Source organism: Drosophila takahashii, chromosome 3R, assembly GCF_030179915.1.
Source record: "Drosophila takahashii strain IR98-3 E-12201 chromosome 3R, DtakHiC1v2, whole genome shotgun sequence".
In the NCBI taxonomy this organism is placed as follows: Eukaryota; Metazoa; Arthropoda; class Insecta; order Diptera; family Drosophilidae; genus Drosophila; species Drosophila takahashii.
This window is the reverse complement of record NC_091681.1, coordinates 36,543,831-36,561,995: the sequence shown is the minus strand read 5'-3', so window position 1 is coordinate 36,561,995 and position 18,165 is coordinate 36,543,831. Positions and strand designations below refer to the sequence as shown.

The window sequence follows — 18,165 nt, the reverse complement described above, 5'->3', positions numbered from 1 at the left end:
ACTCTACGAGTAACGGGTACCCAGCGGGAACATTCCTCTGGAAAATATGATATTTTCATGAGGTTTCTCCATACAAGCGGAAGGGAAAAAACCTCATTTACCCCTTACATTTCTTCCGTCTCTGGTTTCAAAATACACGGGGGTGACACAAAAAGTAAGGGGGAAATGAGGTTTCTATGTGGTTTTCCTAGGGAATTTACATTTTCCCTACACCGTCGCCTGCTGAAAGATACAGGATTTCCAACACTTTCTGCTAAAAGGAACAGGATTTTCAGCACACAAAGAACCACCTTCTCACTTTCCCGGTGGGTATGGGCTAGTACTCAACCCAACAAAAAGTCGTCCAAAACATAAAACTTCATATGAAATAAAATGTTTTGATTTTTTTTTCATATGAAGTTGTCTTGTTTTGGACGACTTTTTGTTGGGTTGATTACTAGCCCTACAATTAAACAATTTTTTCCGAGCGAACGAACTGGTCACAAGAGTCTCTCGTCGAGAGACGCTGATATTACAGAGGCGGAAATCATGACTTCTAAAGCGGACGTCGTATGCATAAAATCCCAAAATCTCTAAGTAAGGTATTTTCGGGTATTTTGTGTGAGGATCAGATCCTTGCTAATAGCAGGGTTGCATTTGGGCGATTGACTTAGCTAGAATGTCTTAGCTAATATTTAGGCATAAATATACTGACTCTTACAAAATTCAAAATATATGATTAATATTGGAATTAGTTACATGTAATATTTATAAGAAAAAAATATTTTTAAATTGTATGATTTAATTTGAAAATATTTTAATCAAGGAAGAAAGTTTTAATTGTAATTCAATTTTATTATATATATTCACACAGAAAAAATGTAAAAAAGTTCACATTCATATGTGCTAGTCAATTTTACATTTCTTTAAGAAAGTTTTTCATATCATTTTAATATGAATAAAAATTATGTTTTAGATACATTATTTGTTCAAAAAATACTAAATTTGGCTTTTTATATGAAATGATAAAATATCAAATTGATATGTTTGAATCATAAATGATATGAGATAAGGTAGGATTGACCATATTTCATATCGAATTTTATTAGTTAGCGCTTTTTTAGAGATTTTTCAAATAAATATATTTTTTCTTCAGGTGGTTAATGAACCCCCCTCCGGAATGGCCGCCAATCTGCACAAGGCCTGGGACAACTTCTCGCAGGACGCCCTGGAGACGTGCACCCAGGAGGCGGAGTTCAAGTCGATCCTGTTCGCCCTCTGCTACTTCCATGCGGTGGCTGGTGAGAGGCGCAAATTCGGACCGCAGGGCTGGAACAAGGTGTACCCCTTCAATATTGGTGACCTCACCATCTCGTCGAATGTACTGCACAACTATTTGGAGGGCAGCAATCGGATTCCCTGGGAGGATCTGCGCTATCTCTTTGGTGAGATCATGTACGGTGGTCACATTACCGACGATTGGGATCGTCGGCTATGCCAGACTTATTTGGAGGAGCTCCTGCAGCAGGATCTCATTGATGGTGACTTTGAGCTGTGTCCGGGATTTCCAGCTCCTCCCAATCTCGACTTTGAGGGCTATCACTCGTATATCACGGAAATGCTGCCGGAGGAAAGTCCCCTGCTTTATGGCCTCCATCCGAATGCCGAGATTGGTTTCCTGACCACAGCCTCCGAGCAGCTGCTTCGGACCATCTTCGAATTGCAGCCCAGGGAATCGGAACTGAGTTCCCATTGCGGAGCTCCGCGAGAGGAGCTCGTGAAGATCATGATCGATGACTTTCTGGACAAACTGCAGGATGAGTTTAATCTGCAGGCTCTGCTGAATCGCGTGGAGCGTAAGACGCCTTTTGTGGTCGTTGCCCTGCAGGAATGCGAAAGGATGAATGCCCTGATCAGGGAGATCAAAAGATCCCTTCGAGAACTGATGCTGGGATTAAGGGGCGAACTGACCATTACCCAGGAAATGGAGCTACTGGACCACGCCATCTTCTACGATCATGTGCCGGATGCCTGGGCTCGACTGGCCTATCCCAGCATGCTGGGCCTCCAGTCCTGGTTCGCCGATCTGTTGCACCGCATCAAGGAGCTGGCCGGCTGGCTGAACGACTTCAAGCTGCCCTGCGCCATCTGGCTGGGCGGACTGTTCAATCCGCAGAGCTTCCTCACCGCCATCATGCAGGAGAGTGCCAGGAAACACGACCTGCCGCTGGACAGGATGCTCATCAGCTGCGATGTCACCAAGAAACAGAAGGACGACGTCACGTAAGAATATCCCTAAAATATATACCCGAATTTAAAGCAAATAAACCCGTAAAGTTTCTTTACTAATTGTCTGCATTATAAATTTTGTTTTTACTTTTTGTATCGGATTTTCTTCTCAATAAGAAATGAATACATTTAGTTTATTAATATTTTATAGATTTTTATGCTTTACAAATTAAGTTTTAAAATCTGTATCGATTTTCTTCTCTAAGGAAAATTTATTCATTTAATATAACTTTCTGCTTTAAAATTGTTAATATTATTTTATAGTTTTTTCTATATATTATTTTTTACTTATTGGAAAATTTAAAAATTTGCTTTGAAATTCCTTTTTTTATTTTTTTATAATAAACATAGATGCAATTTATTTAGTTTCCTTTTTATTTATTTTGTAATAAACATAGATGCAACTTTTATATATTTCTCTGCAATGCAAAGAAATGAATTGCTAAATTCTTAAAGATTGTAATTTAAAAAGAAACTAGGATGAATAAAAATAAATTTTTAGGAGGTAGAATGATATTGGAAAGCATAGAAGTCGTGCAGTTCAAAGGGGCAGTTTTACAACAAGAGTTTAAGATAGCTTTTTTGTCTCAATTGTTTGTTTGTCATCCTGACCCTTTGACCCCTCTCCTCCCCTTTCGAACAGTCTGCCGCCCATGGAGGGCGCCTTTGTCCACGACCTGTACATGGACGGCGCCAGCTGGGACTGTCAGCTGAACTCCATTGTGACCCTGCGCCCCAAGGAGATGCTCTGCGCCATGCCCGTCATCTACATCAAGTCCATTGTCCAGGAGAAGCAGGAGCTGCAGCGCGTCTACGAGTGTCCTTTGTACAAGACCAGGTGGGTGGACATTGCGACATTCCCCAAGATGCTGTAAAAACCAACTCCTTTGTCTGCCCTTTGCTAATTGACTGACGGCTCTTTGGTGCTTTCAGGTCGCGGGGCAATACTTATGTGTGGACCTTTAACCTGAAGACCCGCGAACGCCCCTCCCGATGGATACTGGGGGGCGTGGCATTGCTACTGCAGCCATAAATGCACAACGAGAGCTTTTACTTACACAGAAAAAAATGGAATTTTAATAAATTTCAATTTTATATTTCTTGAAGATCAAAGATTAGATTATACAGATTATGTTTATCTTATCTTACAATATTTGTTCAAAAAATACAATATTATAGGATTCACCCAAAAAAAATCGATATGAAACGTAGATCGATTTTAAGATCAATTTTAATTTGATAAATTTGACATGGTCGAAAATAGAATTTCATGTAAAAACGATATGGGTTTTGCGTGACCTGAAATTTACGTGGCCATATCGATTTAACGGGAACATGTTTTATTTTAGTATGATAAAATATCAAGTTGATCTGATAGAATCATAAATTTCACATTGTCATATCGGCTTTTTATTGATATGAAATAATGTAGAATTGACCCTATTTCATATCGATGTTTTTTCTGTGTGAAAAATTAATAACAAATCTATAATCTATTGTATTCCCACCGCATATACCCCCATAACAATCTGCATACGTCATTCCACAAACTACTCAACGTTCGAGAGGCGAGAAAGCCCCGCGAATCCACGATAAACTCTTGTATGACTAATCAATTAGTAGATATTTATAACTTGCAGCACAGTGATGGACGGGCAACGCAACTCACGTGCTCCCCTGCGAAATGGTGACGAAACGGAAAAGTATTGCTTATCTAACGTTCCCCAATATCATGTGCTGAACTGGTTGCCTGTTGCCATGTGAAGTAAATCACACATGAAATCGACGAGCTAGTTTGAGAAATTCTTCTATAAGTCGTGGGCGTTAATATTAATTTACCGAAAAGCACATTTAACTGGTTACAACCAGTTTTATATTAAATGTATTTCTATGAAAATTATTATATAAAATCTAAGATATATAAGAAATACCTAAAATATATATAACCTATCCCAATAAATATCACTAAAAACCGAATGAGAAAATGGGTTCATATTGAAATAGTGTCAAAATAATTTCGCAGTCTCATTGTGACGTCCCGATTTAAAGGTCATTTGAAAATACATTGTGGGTGAGAATTAATAGATAGCCTTCTGGCATCTTGTTTCTAGAAAACGTAGACAGCGTCTAGCCGAAATTTTGTATGGAATATTTCCTCTGGAGTTCAGTGACGCACTTGTCTAAATACAAATGGTTTATAAATATTCCTCATGACGAACTGGAATAATTCCAGTTGAAATTACATTTTTAATGAGGTTTCCAGAAATTTTAAACGTCAATTTTGAAATTATACCTTCTAAAATTCAGTGACGAGCTAACCAAAGTCCACAGAAAGTTATACTTTTTATGATAATTTATAGACAGAGATTGTCGATCGAAATATTTGGGATAGCAATTTATTTGAGCTTGGCGGCAAACTTAAGGTCTAATAATACTTTTGATAAGACTTTATTAGGAACATTTTGCAAATTTCTGAATAATTTCATAGTGATTGTGAAAAATTCCCCAGCTTTGACTCTTGAGATAGCAAATATTTCATAATATTCTAGACTCATGTAGAAAATATTCCCCCTGGAGTTCATTGGCGATTCCCCACTCGATCGTGATTTCTTTTTTATGGACATACCTCACATCGAGCACGTCTCGATCGCCAGACCGGCAATGGAAGCTCGTGCTTCAAAAGGCGGAGGCCCCGGCGACTTTGACCACCAGGTGCCCACGTGCCCGCATAATCGCCAGACTGCCGACTATTTCCAGTTTATTTCGACTCTTTGCGAACCCATTTGGGGCTGAAATAAAATCCATATGGGCCCCAACCACTGGCTGATCACGTGAATAGCGTTCGCGAATCAATAATTGGTCTTACACGCCTACGAAACCCGAGTCTTTTTAACGTCTGGCTTTTGAGCTGATTACCTCGTTAGGTGATAAGGTGTTCGCATTTATCGCGCAAAGGTGACACACGGCGGGTGGACATGTGTGTGCCTCCCGCCGAGGGGAAAGTTACCGACTAGGCTATAAAATAGAGGGGCTCGTCATCGGGGCCACACGGCGGATGCGTGATCTAGCTGATACTAGAGGCATCTTACGCGCGAAACCTCCAATTACCGGATTGCCGGGGTTTATTGACTGATTCTAGTGTGTGCTAACTATATGCATTTGTTGACATTTTCCGATGCCGTCATTACTCGGAAGACTCTGGGGGGCCTCTGACCCTTAGACCTTGCAATACAGAAAGAGAAACTATTAGCAACAAAAAAACTACTTATACTAACAGTGAAAAAATAATATTTCAAACTAAAAATAAGTACTTACTAATTATAATTATTTAATTATATATAATTATTTTTATTATAAGAAATTTCAATATTAGCCTTTCACCATAAAGTAAAAAAAATATTACAACTAAATATACTTAAAAGTTTTCCTATTCGTTTTATTATAAGAAAATTAAAAAATGTATTTGAAATATGAAAATCATAAATAATAAATTAAATTTTAAATCTGGTCTTAAGTTTCATAAAAATTAGGCAAGTTTCAAATTAAATGACTACCTTATATTTATTATTTACTAATAAAATTCCATATTCCACTTTTTAAAACATATATTTATATATTATTTCTATGAAATTTCAAAAAAAAAAAACCGACTACTCCTTTAAATATATAAAACATAAAAATCTATTATACTTTACTAGATTTTTCTTTCCATGCATAAGAGGTTTCAACCTGAGAGCTGGTTACCTAATTTTTTCTCCAAATGTTTGCGCTCGTTTTTTGTGCGAAATTTATGGCAGTCTGCGTCGATGTGTTAAACTCTGGTCGGGGGAGTATTCCCCAGACCACGACGGCTACACGTGACACATGGCTGGGTCTTAGAGACCCAACCCCCCACCTGACACCCCCACAAGATCAAGGCAAGAAAAAACTGAATTTCCGCGGACAGTGCAAAATTTGTGGGCCTCGTACATAGATAAAAACGAATCGGAATGGGAATCGGCCCTCGAACCAGACATTTCTAACGCTATCTTTCCCCGAGCAGCGGACGTCGACGTCGCCGTCGCTCGGCGGACTCGGAATCGGAATGGTATTTAAGCGAGAAATGATTCGGTATGACAAATCAGAAGTGAAATAACTCAGCAACAGCGAGCAACAGGCTGCTAGCCGTTAAAAATCAAGAAATAGCACAAGGTAAGGCGAAAAGGGAAATTTCTATGCAGTAAAAATATGTGGGGCATTGCCAAGAAATATTGTGATCACGCTCGGTAATCGTGGACTAATACCAAGTTCCGGTTTCGTTTTCAGAACCCAAAAAATGGCCACCGCATCCGCACAGCATCTGCCCATCCAGAAGCGCCAGGCGCACGAGCATAATGGAGAACCCAGTTGCCAGGGTCTGGAGGAGATGAACCGCATGTTCCGGAACTTCTGGGATCCCACCGCTTATTGGGTGTGTGATAAACAAGGCACGCGTGCCCGTCTCCAGCGCTGTCCGCAATCCCAGCTGTATTCCGAGGAGCTGGGCCGCTGCGTCCACTATTCCGATTGGGCCTGGACGGATCCCAAGGAGCCGCCAAGCCGGGCGGCCAAGATCAGCCAATCGGTGTCCACCAACTAAGCTAATCTATAGTCTAAATAGCCTACTTTTAAGACCACCAAACCTCATTACGCTTAGGTCTATGTTTACAAAATACCTTTATTTTTAATGAAAATAAGAAAAAATCAGTACAAAATCAAAAGTTGCTCGCGTTCAACAATTTATAGGGGCATTGTTTACTTTAAACTTTAGAACTTAACTAGAATGGAATGCACTTCCGGTGTTGCGAAAAGGAGCGGAAATGGAATGTATTGAGTGCTTGAGTGCAAAACCGAATTATATGCAAAATCAAAACATATAAAGCGCTGCCCTTCGAGGATCATTTAGCTACATTTCGACTAAAATTAACGGGTCTTTTGCTCAGCCTGAGTGATGAATAAGAAACTTCTGGATATTCCCCGAAAAAATAGTTGAGATGTTTGGAGGGAAAAAGATAATAAACAGAGTGGGTGAACTAATCTCGCGTCTGGGAATATCCATGATTAACTCAGGAGATTTTAGAGCTCTACATTGACGCCCTGCTTGTTGATGACCTTGAGCTTCTCCTTCTTAGGTGGCTGGGTGTCCGAGGGAATCTCCTCTTCTACAGGCGCTGGCTTCTCAGGCACTTTGCGCTTGGGAGTGGGCTTAGCAGGTTTGGGAGTAGTCGTGGTGGTTGGTTTTGGAGTAGTTGTAGTAGTAGTTGCTGGCTTGGGAGTAGTCGTAGGTGGCTTAGTTGCTGGCTTTGGAGTGGTGGTTGGCTTAGGTGTGGTGGTCGTAGTGGTAGGCTTCTTGGTAGTCGTCGTGGTAGTGGGTTTTGGTGTGGTCGTGGTGGTAGTGGGTTTCGGCGTGGTTGTCGTAGTCGTCGTGGGCTTGGCCGCCTTGGGCTTCGGCGTGGTTGTGCTGGGTGGCACACCAATAGAAGCCTCCAGGCCATCGCCCTCGACGCGAACATTGCGCACCTTGAGCGTGGGCTGCTTAGTCTTGGGCGATTTCACACGCGCCAGGTACTGATTGGTGGGCGAGCCGAGGAACAGGAAGTCCTGGAACTCCAGCACGTGCGAAACACTCGAGGCGGACTTGTCGAAGCCATGCAGCGAGCCCACAATGTTGCCGTTCCAATCGACGCGCACCACAGTGCTGCGTTTGGGTGCCAGCACAGTGATGCTTTCCATGTGCCCGACGAAATGGACAAATCGCTGGGAGAACTTATTCGGATAGATGCTGTTCAGGTAGCGGAAGGGCAGCTCGAACAAAGCGAGCACACGGGCCAAAAACAGACGCACGCTGGGGAAGCGAGTGAACAGGGTGAAGCCATTGGGATGTTCGCTGTCGGAGCTCACGACCAGCGGCACCCAGATGCCCTCGGCATCGGGCGTCAGGTTGTCCGGCAAACCGGGCAGCCCGTCGACGAACACCTCACTCTGTCCGGCCTTCACTCCCTTCAGGTGATACTTGGTCAGACGCAGAGCGCCCGTCTCGGCCACCACGATGAAGTCCTCGTTGGGACTGAGGGCCAGGCCGTTGGCGAAGACCAGTTCGTCCAGCAGCACCTCGCTCACATTCTTCGTGCGGTCGTATTTGAAGAGACTGCAAAGGGGGAGAAGAAAGCACAGACCGTTAGATCGTTGACCATTAGACCGGGTCTCGAGAAACCGGTTTTAGTTCGTCTTACAGGCGAACCTCTCGACTATACTACGCAGGTTTTTAATTGGTTATGTGGACGGGCTAGTCTAGGAATCATAGGAAAGCGTCTAATTTAATCTTCATTAAAGTTAATTGAGTGGTTGCAACAAAATCTTTTTAAACTTTAGTTCTTTTGAAACGTTATCAATTAGTAAATCTCATATATTTTATTTGACCTAGTAAACCCTCAAGGAACCTAAGAACCACTGTGTTCGAGAAGGGAATTTTTTATAAATTTATATTAAACAATTATTAGCGCAACTAAACTTTATAATAAAGCTATAGATCTCTTAAAATTCCAGTACTCATAAGTAAAAAATAAAATAAAAATAGAAAAATATATTAAAAAAAAAATATCTAACTATTTAAAAAAACAAAAAATAAATAAAAATAAATAATAATAGTAATTAAGAAACGACGCAAATATGATGTTAGTAATTAACATAAAAAAGAGCGAAAAATAGTTTAAATAATTAAAAAATATTAATAATTTAATAAATCTAAGAAATATCTAACTATTAAAAAAAAAAAAATTAGAAATAATAATAATAATAGTAATTAAAAAACAACGAAAATGTGATCTAATTAACATAAAAAAGTGAGAAAAATAGTTTAAATAATTAAAAAATAATAATAAAAAATAATCGAAACCTTAAGTAGAAGCAGTCCAAGTTAAGGAGGCTCTACTGTAGCCCTATACCCAATCACTACCGCTTTCGAATCAGGGGTTACGCTATAATTCGCGATGAACTCACCGGCCGGAGGGGTTGGCAAAGCTGGCAAAGACCAGATCTTCGATGGTGAAGTCCGACGAGGAGTCGGTCCAGTAGATATCGCCCTGTTTGCTGACCGTAAGGCCGTTGAAAATCTTGGCAGGACGATTGATGGACTTGCCGGCGAGCTCCTGCGCGGGGGAAACGAGCAGGGTCTTCTTGTTAGTGCCCAGATCCACTTGCCACAGGCCGTAGTAGGCGTCGGCAATCAAGAGATTGTTGCCCAGGGTATCGAAGGCCAAGCCAAGAGGACGACCGCAGCGGGACTCCTCGTAGATGTCCTCTGGGGGATTAGGTTAGATTATTAGTATAAAAAGTGCTCTATAAAGGGTATCCTATACCCACCGCAGGGCTGGCCGATCTTGGTGACATGCGTGACATGGTTGGAGGTCAGCTTGATGACCTCACCGCCATGGATGCCCGTGTAGATCTCGTTGTTGCGGGCTATCAGGCACTCGGGGCCGTAGACACGCCCCTCCAGCAGGCGCTCCGCTCCCTCCAGGTGAAAGTTCTGCTCCAGGGCGCCTTTGAGGTCCTTGGGCGGGGTCACTCTGGGGGAAGGGGAAGGGAAATCTCCAAGGATTAGGCCATGAATTACGTCAATTGGAATGGGGCTACTTACATATATTCTTTAAAAGGAAAAGTGGTGCGCGGCGGCAGGCCGGGCATCAGGATGATGATGAGGAAGAAGATCATGAAGTTCATGATCCTCACGCGTAGCGCGTACAGCAGACCCATGTTCGATTCCTTGTGCGTCCGCTGGTTACAAATTAGAGACCAAAAACCAGCCTATTTCAAGCAATATCCCCGAAGAAAGCGACACGACGGCAAAGTTCAACAAGAAAAAAACGCAAAAGTCATCATCCGGGGCCGGTATGACAAGCTATCGATAAAACTATCGGTTAGGCCGGGACACTGCCATCGCTAACACTGTGCTACAGGGGAAGAGTTGGAATTTATTTTTATTAAACTTTTCATAAAAGGTGATTTATAGCCCGAGAGAGGAAAATACGAGAATCAAATCAACCATTTTCATGCGTCAAAATTATTTGGTTTTAAGTTAGTGGGAAGTGAGGAATCCATTTTAATCAATAATGAAAGTGCATTTTATTTCTGAATTTTATGTATATAGTTTAAACTAAACTTGTCTTCTTAAAGTTAAGTTAAAACCTAATCGAATCAACCATTTTTATGCGTCAAAATTAAAGCAAACAGTTGTTAGTTTTCTTTTAAGTCAGTGTGAATTGGGGAATTTATTTAAATAAATAATAAAAATGCATTTTATTTCCGAATTTTATGTTTGAAATCTCCCTTTTTAGTTCTTAAAGTTAAGGTAAAACATATTTTTCCCTTAGGGCTAGTGCTCAGCCCAACAAAAAGTTGCCCAAAACAAAAAACTTCATATGAAAATAACGCCAAAAAGTTTTGTTTCATATGAAGTTTTTTGTTTTGGACGACTTTTTGTTGGGTTGACTAAATATTTGGTTTTTGACACAAAAATGCATAAAAATATGGAATATTTTAACTATTTACCTATGTTTGATATTTTTTGTTACAAGTTGTTTTATTTCTTTATTCCTAATTTATTTCTAATTTCCAATACTTTCTTATAAATGAATTCTCTTTTTACAAAAATGTAATTTTTATAATTAATAAAAACTAAAAAATATTCCTTAAAACTATCGCAAAACTCTCTCAGTATGACCAAGAAGAGCTTTTCACGATACCCGCGAACGGTCACTCTCCCTCGCTGGTGTTTTTGTTTTGGGAATTCCACAACGTCGCACTTGAGAAATGGGCGATAATAGCAAGGAGGAGGTCTTTGGCATGGAGCACGACCAGGATCTGAGCAGCAAGCACTACTCGCGCTGCAGCAGTGCGGGCAGCACCCACACGCCGAACTCCTCGGCGCACAATTCAGGTGAGCTGGGCAAGATCGGTCACGCTGACCAGGAGTGGGAGTCGCTTTTTGGGGGGCAGGGGCAGCTGATAAAGCAGTGGCATTGAATTACTTGCGCTATCAGCAGCGTTTTATTACATTGTACTGTCCGATCAACAGACGACGACGACGATAGCGGCGATGCGCGCCACTCGACGGCCGCCAATTCGAATTCCACGCTGAGCTACAAGGAGCGGAGGCGGGAGGCGCACACCCAGGCGGAGCAGAAGAGGCGGGATGCCATCAAGAAGGGCTACGACAGCCTGCAGGAGCTGGTGCCGCGGTGCCAGCCCAACGATTCCTCCGGCTACAAGCTGAGCAAGGCTCTCATCCTGCAGAAATCCATCGAGTACATTGGCTACCTCAATCAGCAGAAGCTCAAGCAGGAGGACGAGGGATCCGCGCTGCAGAAGGAAGTGACGGCGCTAAGGATCATCAAGAATGGCTACGAGAACATGCTGCAGCACCAGCAGGCGAATCCGGGACCCGAGGAGGCGCGCCTCACCGACGAGGCCAAGTTTCAAGTGGTTAGCAAGGATATTCCCTAGGTTTTCACATCTCTAAATCTCCCTTTTTAGTTCCAGGCCATCATGGAGGAAATGTTCGAGACCTTCAAGCACATACCCATGGACAACTTCAAGCAGCTGACCACCGGCATCATCCCCTGGCTGGAGGAGCACTGCAAGCCGCACATCCTTCGCAGCATCCTCAGTCGCACCATGCAGCAAATGGCCCAGGAGGCTCTAGAGAAGCAGCAACAGCAGCAGCAGCAAGCCATGGAACAGGAAACGGGCGAGGGCTTCAGCTGATTATCTTTTCTATCTCATTTGGTATTTTAGAAATCCCCGTTTGCTTACTTTCGTTTCGTTTACTGCGTACAAAATAGAGCCCTGCATGAATGGATTCAATGAATTATTTGGAGTTTTGAGTTTAATAGAATTGAATGAATTTGAGTTTCATAGAAATAATTCCAACGACAATATCTTTTGAAGAAGAAAGGGCCATAATTTTGTGATTAAATCTGCCTGAATTTTATTTACTAAGCAGTTAACATTAATTTGTTAAAATTTTTCCACTTTTTGTTCTCAAAAGAAAGCACAAAAAAAATCTGGCAAATTTAAAATATTCATAAAAATGTTTCATTCATTCATTCAATTCGAAGTGAATTATTTTCACATAGAATTGAATTAAACAAATCAGAAATTTCATTGAATAATCCACACAGGGCTCTACTAGATACTTTCGTTTCGTTTATTGCGTACAAAACATTAAATGCGTCATTTGAATAGTTGTAAAAGCGAAATACTACTTTTTGGCTTAATAACTAGATTAGATAAAACTAAATTCTGCTTTATCCGCGCTGCCCAGCAGCTTTAGTAGTTCCATTAGAACGTTGCGTGTGTAGGGCTTGAAGCGAAGCACTTGCTCCGTGACATTTAGCGAGGTGAGGAGCTCTTGAAAGAAACCCTCCAAACGTTGAGCACTCCACACATGTCTTGCTTCATGTTGGAGTTTTAAAACACCCGCTGACAGTGTGTAAATCAATCCCTCGTAGAAGTTCTCCTCCTCCAGAGTGGCGGCCAATTTGGCGCTGGCCAGCAGAGCAGCCGGCAGATCGCAGCGGAATTCGTGGGAACGCACAAAGCAGGTGGCCGCCAGTTGACGCACTTGATCGCATTGATGCCTCAACAATCGCCAGCTGAGTCGCCGGAAACGTAGTAATAAAGGATTTGGAACTCTACCACCCGAAGTGCGCAAATGCTCCACCTTGGAGAGAAAGGCCAGGAAGAGTATAATAGAAGAGGTCACCTCCTGACGGTCGCAGCACTCCAGCATGTGCTCACACGCCTTGGGCAGCAGGCAGCCAAGCTCGTCGTAATCCAGCTCACTCGGTTCCCAGGCGGGCCGCGTTTCGAACTCGGTGGCCTGCCGCTGGCCCACCAGCTTGCCCAGATTGGCGCCGAAAAGCTGCAGCGCCGCATTCGAGATGGTCCACTCGGGATTCGTGATGTGCTCCATGGCCACCAGGAGTATTTCATTGTAGTATTTGCTCATTGCCGGCCGCAGTTCGGTGTCGCGCACCAAAACGCAAAGATAGTGAAGCAGTAAGGCCTCTAAACGATCGTGATTGCTATCTAGGGATTGAGTCTCCCCATTACAGCGATCTCCATTTAATCTCTGCAGGATTTGCTGCACAGCTCGGTGGAGCAGCAACCTCTGTCTTGGGTTGTCATTCTTCAGGACATGCAGAAACATTATGGCAAAGCCCGCACCACGGCGTGTGGTGCTCACCTGGCGGCTCTCCGTTAGCAATTCCCTTTCCAAACAATCGTGCAGCATTTGGAAACCCGCATCCCCGCTTTCTAAGCTACTGGTAATACCACGGGTGAGCCTGCCTATGCTCAAACCTGCAGCCTCGATGGCTCCTTTGTGCCGGCAGAGCGTTAAAACCGACACATTGATGTCCAGGCAACGACGCAGGGCCTCTAAATTAACCGTTTTGGCAGTAGTTTTCAGCAGGGAACACCCAATGCTGGTGGCCAGATCGCAACAGCCCTAAAAAGATTTAAAAATTAGATTTTATAGGATTAAAAATAAAGAGGGTTCGGAAAATGACACACTCTGTAAAAAGTTGTGTTATTAACATGTTAAATGTCAAACTGTAAAGTTCAAAATTTATGGACATGTGTGTACAAAATTGTAGCTTACATATGTTAGAAACATAAATAACACACACAGTTTATTTGTGTTATTTATATGACGTGTTTTTTACACAATGTGTTTTTTACACAATGAGTTTTTAACATTAAAAAGTCAGAAATATTTGCTTTAAAACGGTAAAAAATAACAATTTAGTTATTTAAGATTCTTAATTTTCCCTTCGATTCGTTAATGTTCATAAAATGTAATTTTCATTTGTGTTAAAAACACAGTGTGTAAAAAACACGTCGTGTTAATAACACATTGCGTAAAAAACACAAGTGAGCTGTGTGTGCTAAGAAATATTTTTCACAATTTAACACTTTTGTTTTTGACACACATGTCAAAAACTTTTCTCACACTGTAAAATACAATTTTACATGTTTTTAACATGTGTGTTAAATTCCGAGCCCTTTTAATTTAAAAAGCACTTTACCCACCTTCAAAGTCAGCCAGAAGCTCATGAGCAAGTACTTCCGACAGGCTTCCTCTTCATTTACAGACTTAAAGGAGCTCTCGCTGACCAGCAGCTGGAGACTCTCGTCCATGTCCTGGAAACTGGCTGCAGTGGCTGTTTCCTCTTGTTTTCTTGCATTGGATAGGTTTAGGAACTTTAGAATCCCGCTGAGGATGCGTTCTAGCAAGGGCAACAGCTCCTCCAGTGGCGAATCCTCTAGTGAAACGCCCGCTTTGACCACCTCGTCCAGACCGCGAAGATAGCCAAAGAGGTGGCCGCCACTCTTGGCAGTCATTAACGGATCCTCAAGGAAGGGATCTAGTTTCTCCTTGAGTTTTATCAGACATTCCTTATATATTTTCTTAGAAGAAGTCTCATTTATAACCGCCAATTGCGCGTAGAGGGAAACCAAGGAGCACTCATCTACGTCTGAAGTGAGGCAGAGGTTTAGACAACGGTCCACGCATTTTTCACTATCCACATGGCCCATTTGGATGAGCAGGGAGACGGTCAGCTCCAAAGCATCATCGAATCCTTGGGGATTATTGAGGGTTTCAAAGAGCTTTTCTGCCATTTCCTTCTGCCGAAAGACTCCCTGCTCCAGGAGAAACATTCCCATTTGTTGATTCTGCTGGGGACTACACATTTTGGCATTCTTCGTTACTTTCTCCGCATAAAGCGATCGGTTGAGGATTTCCAGCAGCTTCAGAGCGAAGATCTTCGGCTGGTAAACCTCGCTGTGAATGTCGCGTTCTATAAGATTTTGAAGATGCGAGAAGAATCGCTTGATGTTCTGCGCCAAAGCATCTCCTCCCACGCCGCTTTCCGTTTTGATTACCCGATGGAAATGCTTGGCCGTGTGGTTAATAATCGTAGGCATCTTGCCCAGCATCGTATTCCGGAATTCCGAACTCTCCAGCCCGCGATGTCTTTCCACGAAGCTGTGGAAGAACTCCAGGCAGTCCTCCACCGCAAAGTTGCTTAGATTATCCACGAGAAAGCGAAAGACCAGCAGCTGGGCCTCTGTTTCCATTTGGCTGCAGTTGGTCAGCAGTTCTGTGCTGATTTTGAAGAAGTGCAGCTTGGAGGCGGCATAGATTTCCTTGGCAAACATGCTGAAGATTAGTATTAAACGTAATTGATCGCTAGGTGAACGTAGCTCCTCCGAGGAGCCTAGGAACTCCACAATCTGGGGATTAGCCTGCAGCATTTCGAATAAGACATCCCTCTGTTGGATGCGCAGAAACCACTGCGAGTGAAAGTTCTGGATCTCGGCCACATTCCCATGGAGCAGCAGCTCCACGCTGGCGGCCAGAAGAGCAGGACATCGCTGATTGCTCAGGCTTTTCACCGGATACTGGCTAGCTGCCCGGAGTCCCTTGTAGCTCAAACTCAGCCGGAGTCCGCTGAAGAACTCCTCCTCCTTTTGGTTGGTGGCTGATAGTAGTTCCTCCAAAGAAAAGGAGTTCAAGGCGCCACTAAGTAAATAGTACTTATTCCTATTTGTCCAGGGAAAGAACTCCACTATGAGGCGGAAGTAGGAGAAGGCTCTTTCCCTCTGCCGGCAGCAGTGGTTGTACAAAGTGAGAGTTTCCTCGCGAGAACCCGTTTGCGTCTGGCGCTGCAGGCAGTGGTAAAAGTGCTCTAGGTGCAAATTAAGGAGCTCTAGTTTGGGGTACTTCTTTACGAGCAGATTGGTGGCTTTAAGCACCGCCATTAAACCAGGAGAATTCCCCCGGAGAGCCTCTATTATAGCAGTGGTGCACTTCTCCTCCAGCTGGAGAGGATTAAGTAGCTTCCAATGATCCGTGAGCAGCACGGATTGGAGCATCAGGAAGGCCGAGGGCTGCTCGCTGGTCAAACGCTGGGGGAGATCAGCAAAGTGGGTGTCCGGGAGCTCATACTTGTGCACTATATGGTAGTAAACCCGAAAACTAATGTTCAAAGCGGCTTGGTTGCACGTGTCCAAATGCGCCGCCTCCTCCTCCTCCGCCCGGATTTTTTGGGCCAACTGAAGGGCGGCGTCCTCGGGAAGGACATCTCCCAGGCTCTAAAAGGCAAGGATTCTGTTAGATTAAAGGTATTAGAAGGAAACAAACCCACCTGCAAGTAAGACAGACACTCGCTGGTTCCGATTTTCGGTCGTTTCTTCGGAGACTCCGACATGCCCCACACTTCTCGCGACTGGTACCCGGTTTTTTCGAGTGTAAAGTGTATAAAAGGGAATGCCAACTCTTTTTTTTTAGACCGGTAGAGATAACAACCCGCAGCCGGCAAAAATCGATAGGTCCATGTTATCGAATACTTGAAAAGATTTACCGTTATTTGGTATACATTTTCAAATATTTGGATTCCCTCACTTAAAACTTATACATTTAGAAAATGCTGTTTCAGTCCATTTGAAGATATTTTTATATTTTCCGTATTTGGATAAAATAGTAAACAAAATTTTACTTTTTACTAATCAATATTCTAAGGTTTAAGGTCCCATCAATTTGGAATTGTAATACGACCTCAACGGAGTATAAAATTATCATTGGACCATTATATCCTTTATTTCGAACAAAAAATATACAAACGTAATGATATGTATGCTTTTGGAATGCCAGGTAACTTTTGTGAGTGTTTTTTTTGCTGTAACTTGGTCAAAGCAAAGCAATTCAAAAATACGTCTGAACAAACTAATAAATGAATCACCATCACATTCCGGCTGATTTAAAAAAATACAAATTTCCAATTTGTTTATTATTTATTAATGGTGAAAAAAGGACAAAAATTAAAGTTATTCTTATAAGTTTTAGATTTTTTGATTTTCTTGGGAATTTTACGAGCTCAACGAGATTCATTCCACCATGTCATAATTAAATCCTTTTTTTTTTGGCAAAAATACTAATTTTTTTATTCGAAAATCGGGATACGGGATTTTGATAGGGGGATTCCCTAAACTGTTGAATTGCTGAATTGTTGAAAATTCAACAAAAAATTTCAGCAATTAAGGGAACGACCCAAAATGGTTCCTGTTGAATTTTCAAACAGCTGTTATTTGTTGAAAAGTTTCACGGAACTTAAAGCATGTAAGCATGATTTATTATTGCTAGTTACTGTCTAAAAGTGTTAGCAAGGTAAAAAGAACCACAAATATGCTTTCTAAGTTGATTTTAAAATAAATAATGCGTACTGGTGATACTAAAATGTTACAGAGTTGCCACGACTTTTAAAAAAAGGTGACAACTCTGGCTTTTCAGCAATTCAACAAAATTTTCAGCAGCCCCGAGGCTGATGAATTGCTGAAATTTCTGAAAGTTGACTTTGTATGGAACAGCTGATTAACAGCTGACCAAAATTCAACAATTCAGCAATTCAACAGTTTAGGGAATCCCCCTGATAAAAATATGATTTGTTATGCCCTCTGCTCATTATGGACGCGTCGCGTTTGCATCCATTTACCGTTTAACGCGCCCAAATCCCATACAAAACTTGTAGGCGAGGGGTGAGGAGGGGAGGGTGGAAATTTGTCGCGTTACAGGGCTGGAAAGTGAAATTTGTGGTATATTTAAGCAGTATTAACCAGGCATGAACATTTTTCTGGACCCGAAACTGATAAGAGGCTGATAAGAAGCGGGAAATATTAAAACCATTTATTGTTGATATTTACATGAACTTTATTTCGTATAGATTGGTATTTGATATATGACATATGCCAAATGATCTGGCAATAGTTCAGAATTCCGAGGATGATCCAAGCGCATAAAGAGCAGTAGCAGTT

General features: G+C 42.2%; 5 protein-coding genes across 5 annotated transcripts in view; 3 read left to right on the top strand and 2 right to left on the bottom strand.

The window, feature by feature from the left end:
• The window catches only part of LOC108063539 (dynein beta chain, ciliary), a 38,557-nt gene extending 35,219 nt beyond the window's left edge, over nt 1–3,338 (top strand). Inside the window, exons 30-32 of the mRNA XM_017150663.3 lie at nt 1,136–2,262; nt 2,912–3,106; nt 3,202–3,338. Coding sequence (XP_017006152.2) covers nt 1,136–2,262; nt 2,912–3,106; nt 3,202–3,301 — 1,422 coding nt within the window. The 3' untranslated portion in view covers nt 3,302–3,338. The remainder of the gene's footprint in view (nt 1–1,135; nt 2,263–2,911; nt 3,107–3,201) is intronic.
• Nucleotides 3,339–6,354: 3,016 nt separating this feature from the next.
• On the top strand, nt 6,355–7,007 carry LOC108063594 (uncharacterized). Its single transcript, XM_017150737.3, has 2 exons — nt 6,355–6,459; nt 6,574–7,007. The coding sequence occupies exon 2, from the start codon at nt 6,584–6,586 to the stop codon at nt 6,884–6,886; it is 303 nt and encodes a 100-aa protein (XP_017006226.1). The 5' UTR covers nt 6,355–6,459; nt 6,574–6,583; the 3' UTR covers nt 6,887–7,007.
• Hmu (adipocyte plasma membrane-associated protein hemomucin) lies at nt 6,947–10,161 on the bottom strand. Its single transcript, XM_017150736.3, has 4 exons — nt 9,926–10,161; nt 9,649–9,854; nt 9,286–9,586; nt 6,947–8,434 (listed from the first exon to the last, which is right to left on the bottom strand). Exons 1-4 carry the CDS (start codon nt 10,039–10,041, stop codon nt 7,363–7,365), a joined length of 1,695 nt encoding a protein of 564 aa, XP_017006225.2. The 5' UTR covers nt 10,042–10,161; the 3' UTR covers nt 6,947–7,362.
• Nucleotides 10,162–11,026: 865 nt separating this feature from the next.
• bigmax (helix-loop-helix-leucine zipper transcription factor bigmax) lies at nt 11,027–12,596 on the top strand. Its single transcript, XM_017150664.3, has 3 exons — nt 11,027–11,224; nt 11,363–11,769; nt 11,821–12,596. The coding sequence occupies exons 1-3, from the start codon at nt 11,098–11,100 to the stop codon at nt 12,049–12,051; spliced, it is 765 nt and encodes a 254-aa protein (XP_017006153.2). The 5' UTR covers nt 11,027–11,097; the 3' UTR covers nt 12,052–12,596.
• LOC108063590 (uncharacterized) lies at nt 12,539–16,620 on the bottom strand. Its single transcript, XM_017150734.3, has 3 exons — nt 16,503–16,620; nt 14,383–16,449; nt 12,539–13,798 (listed from the first exon to the last, which is right to left on the bottom strand). Exons 1-3 carry the CDS (start codon nt 16,563–16,565, stop codon nt 12,572–12,574), a joined length of 3,357 nt encoding a protein of 1,118 aa, XP_017006223.2. The 5' UTR covers nt 16,566–16,620; the 3' UTR covers nt 12,539–12,571.
• Between the last annotated feature and the right edge of the window lie 1,545 nt (nt 16,621–18,165).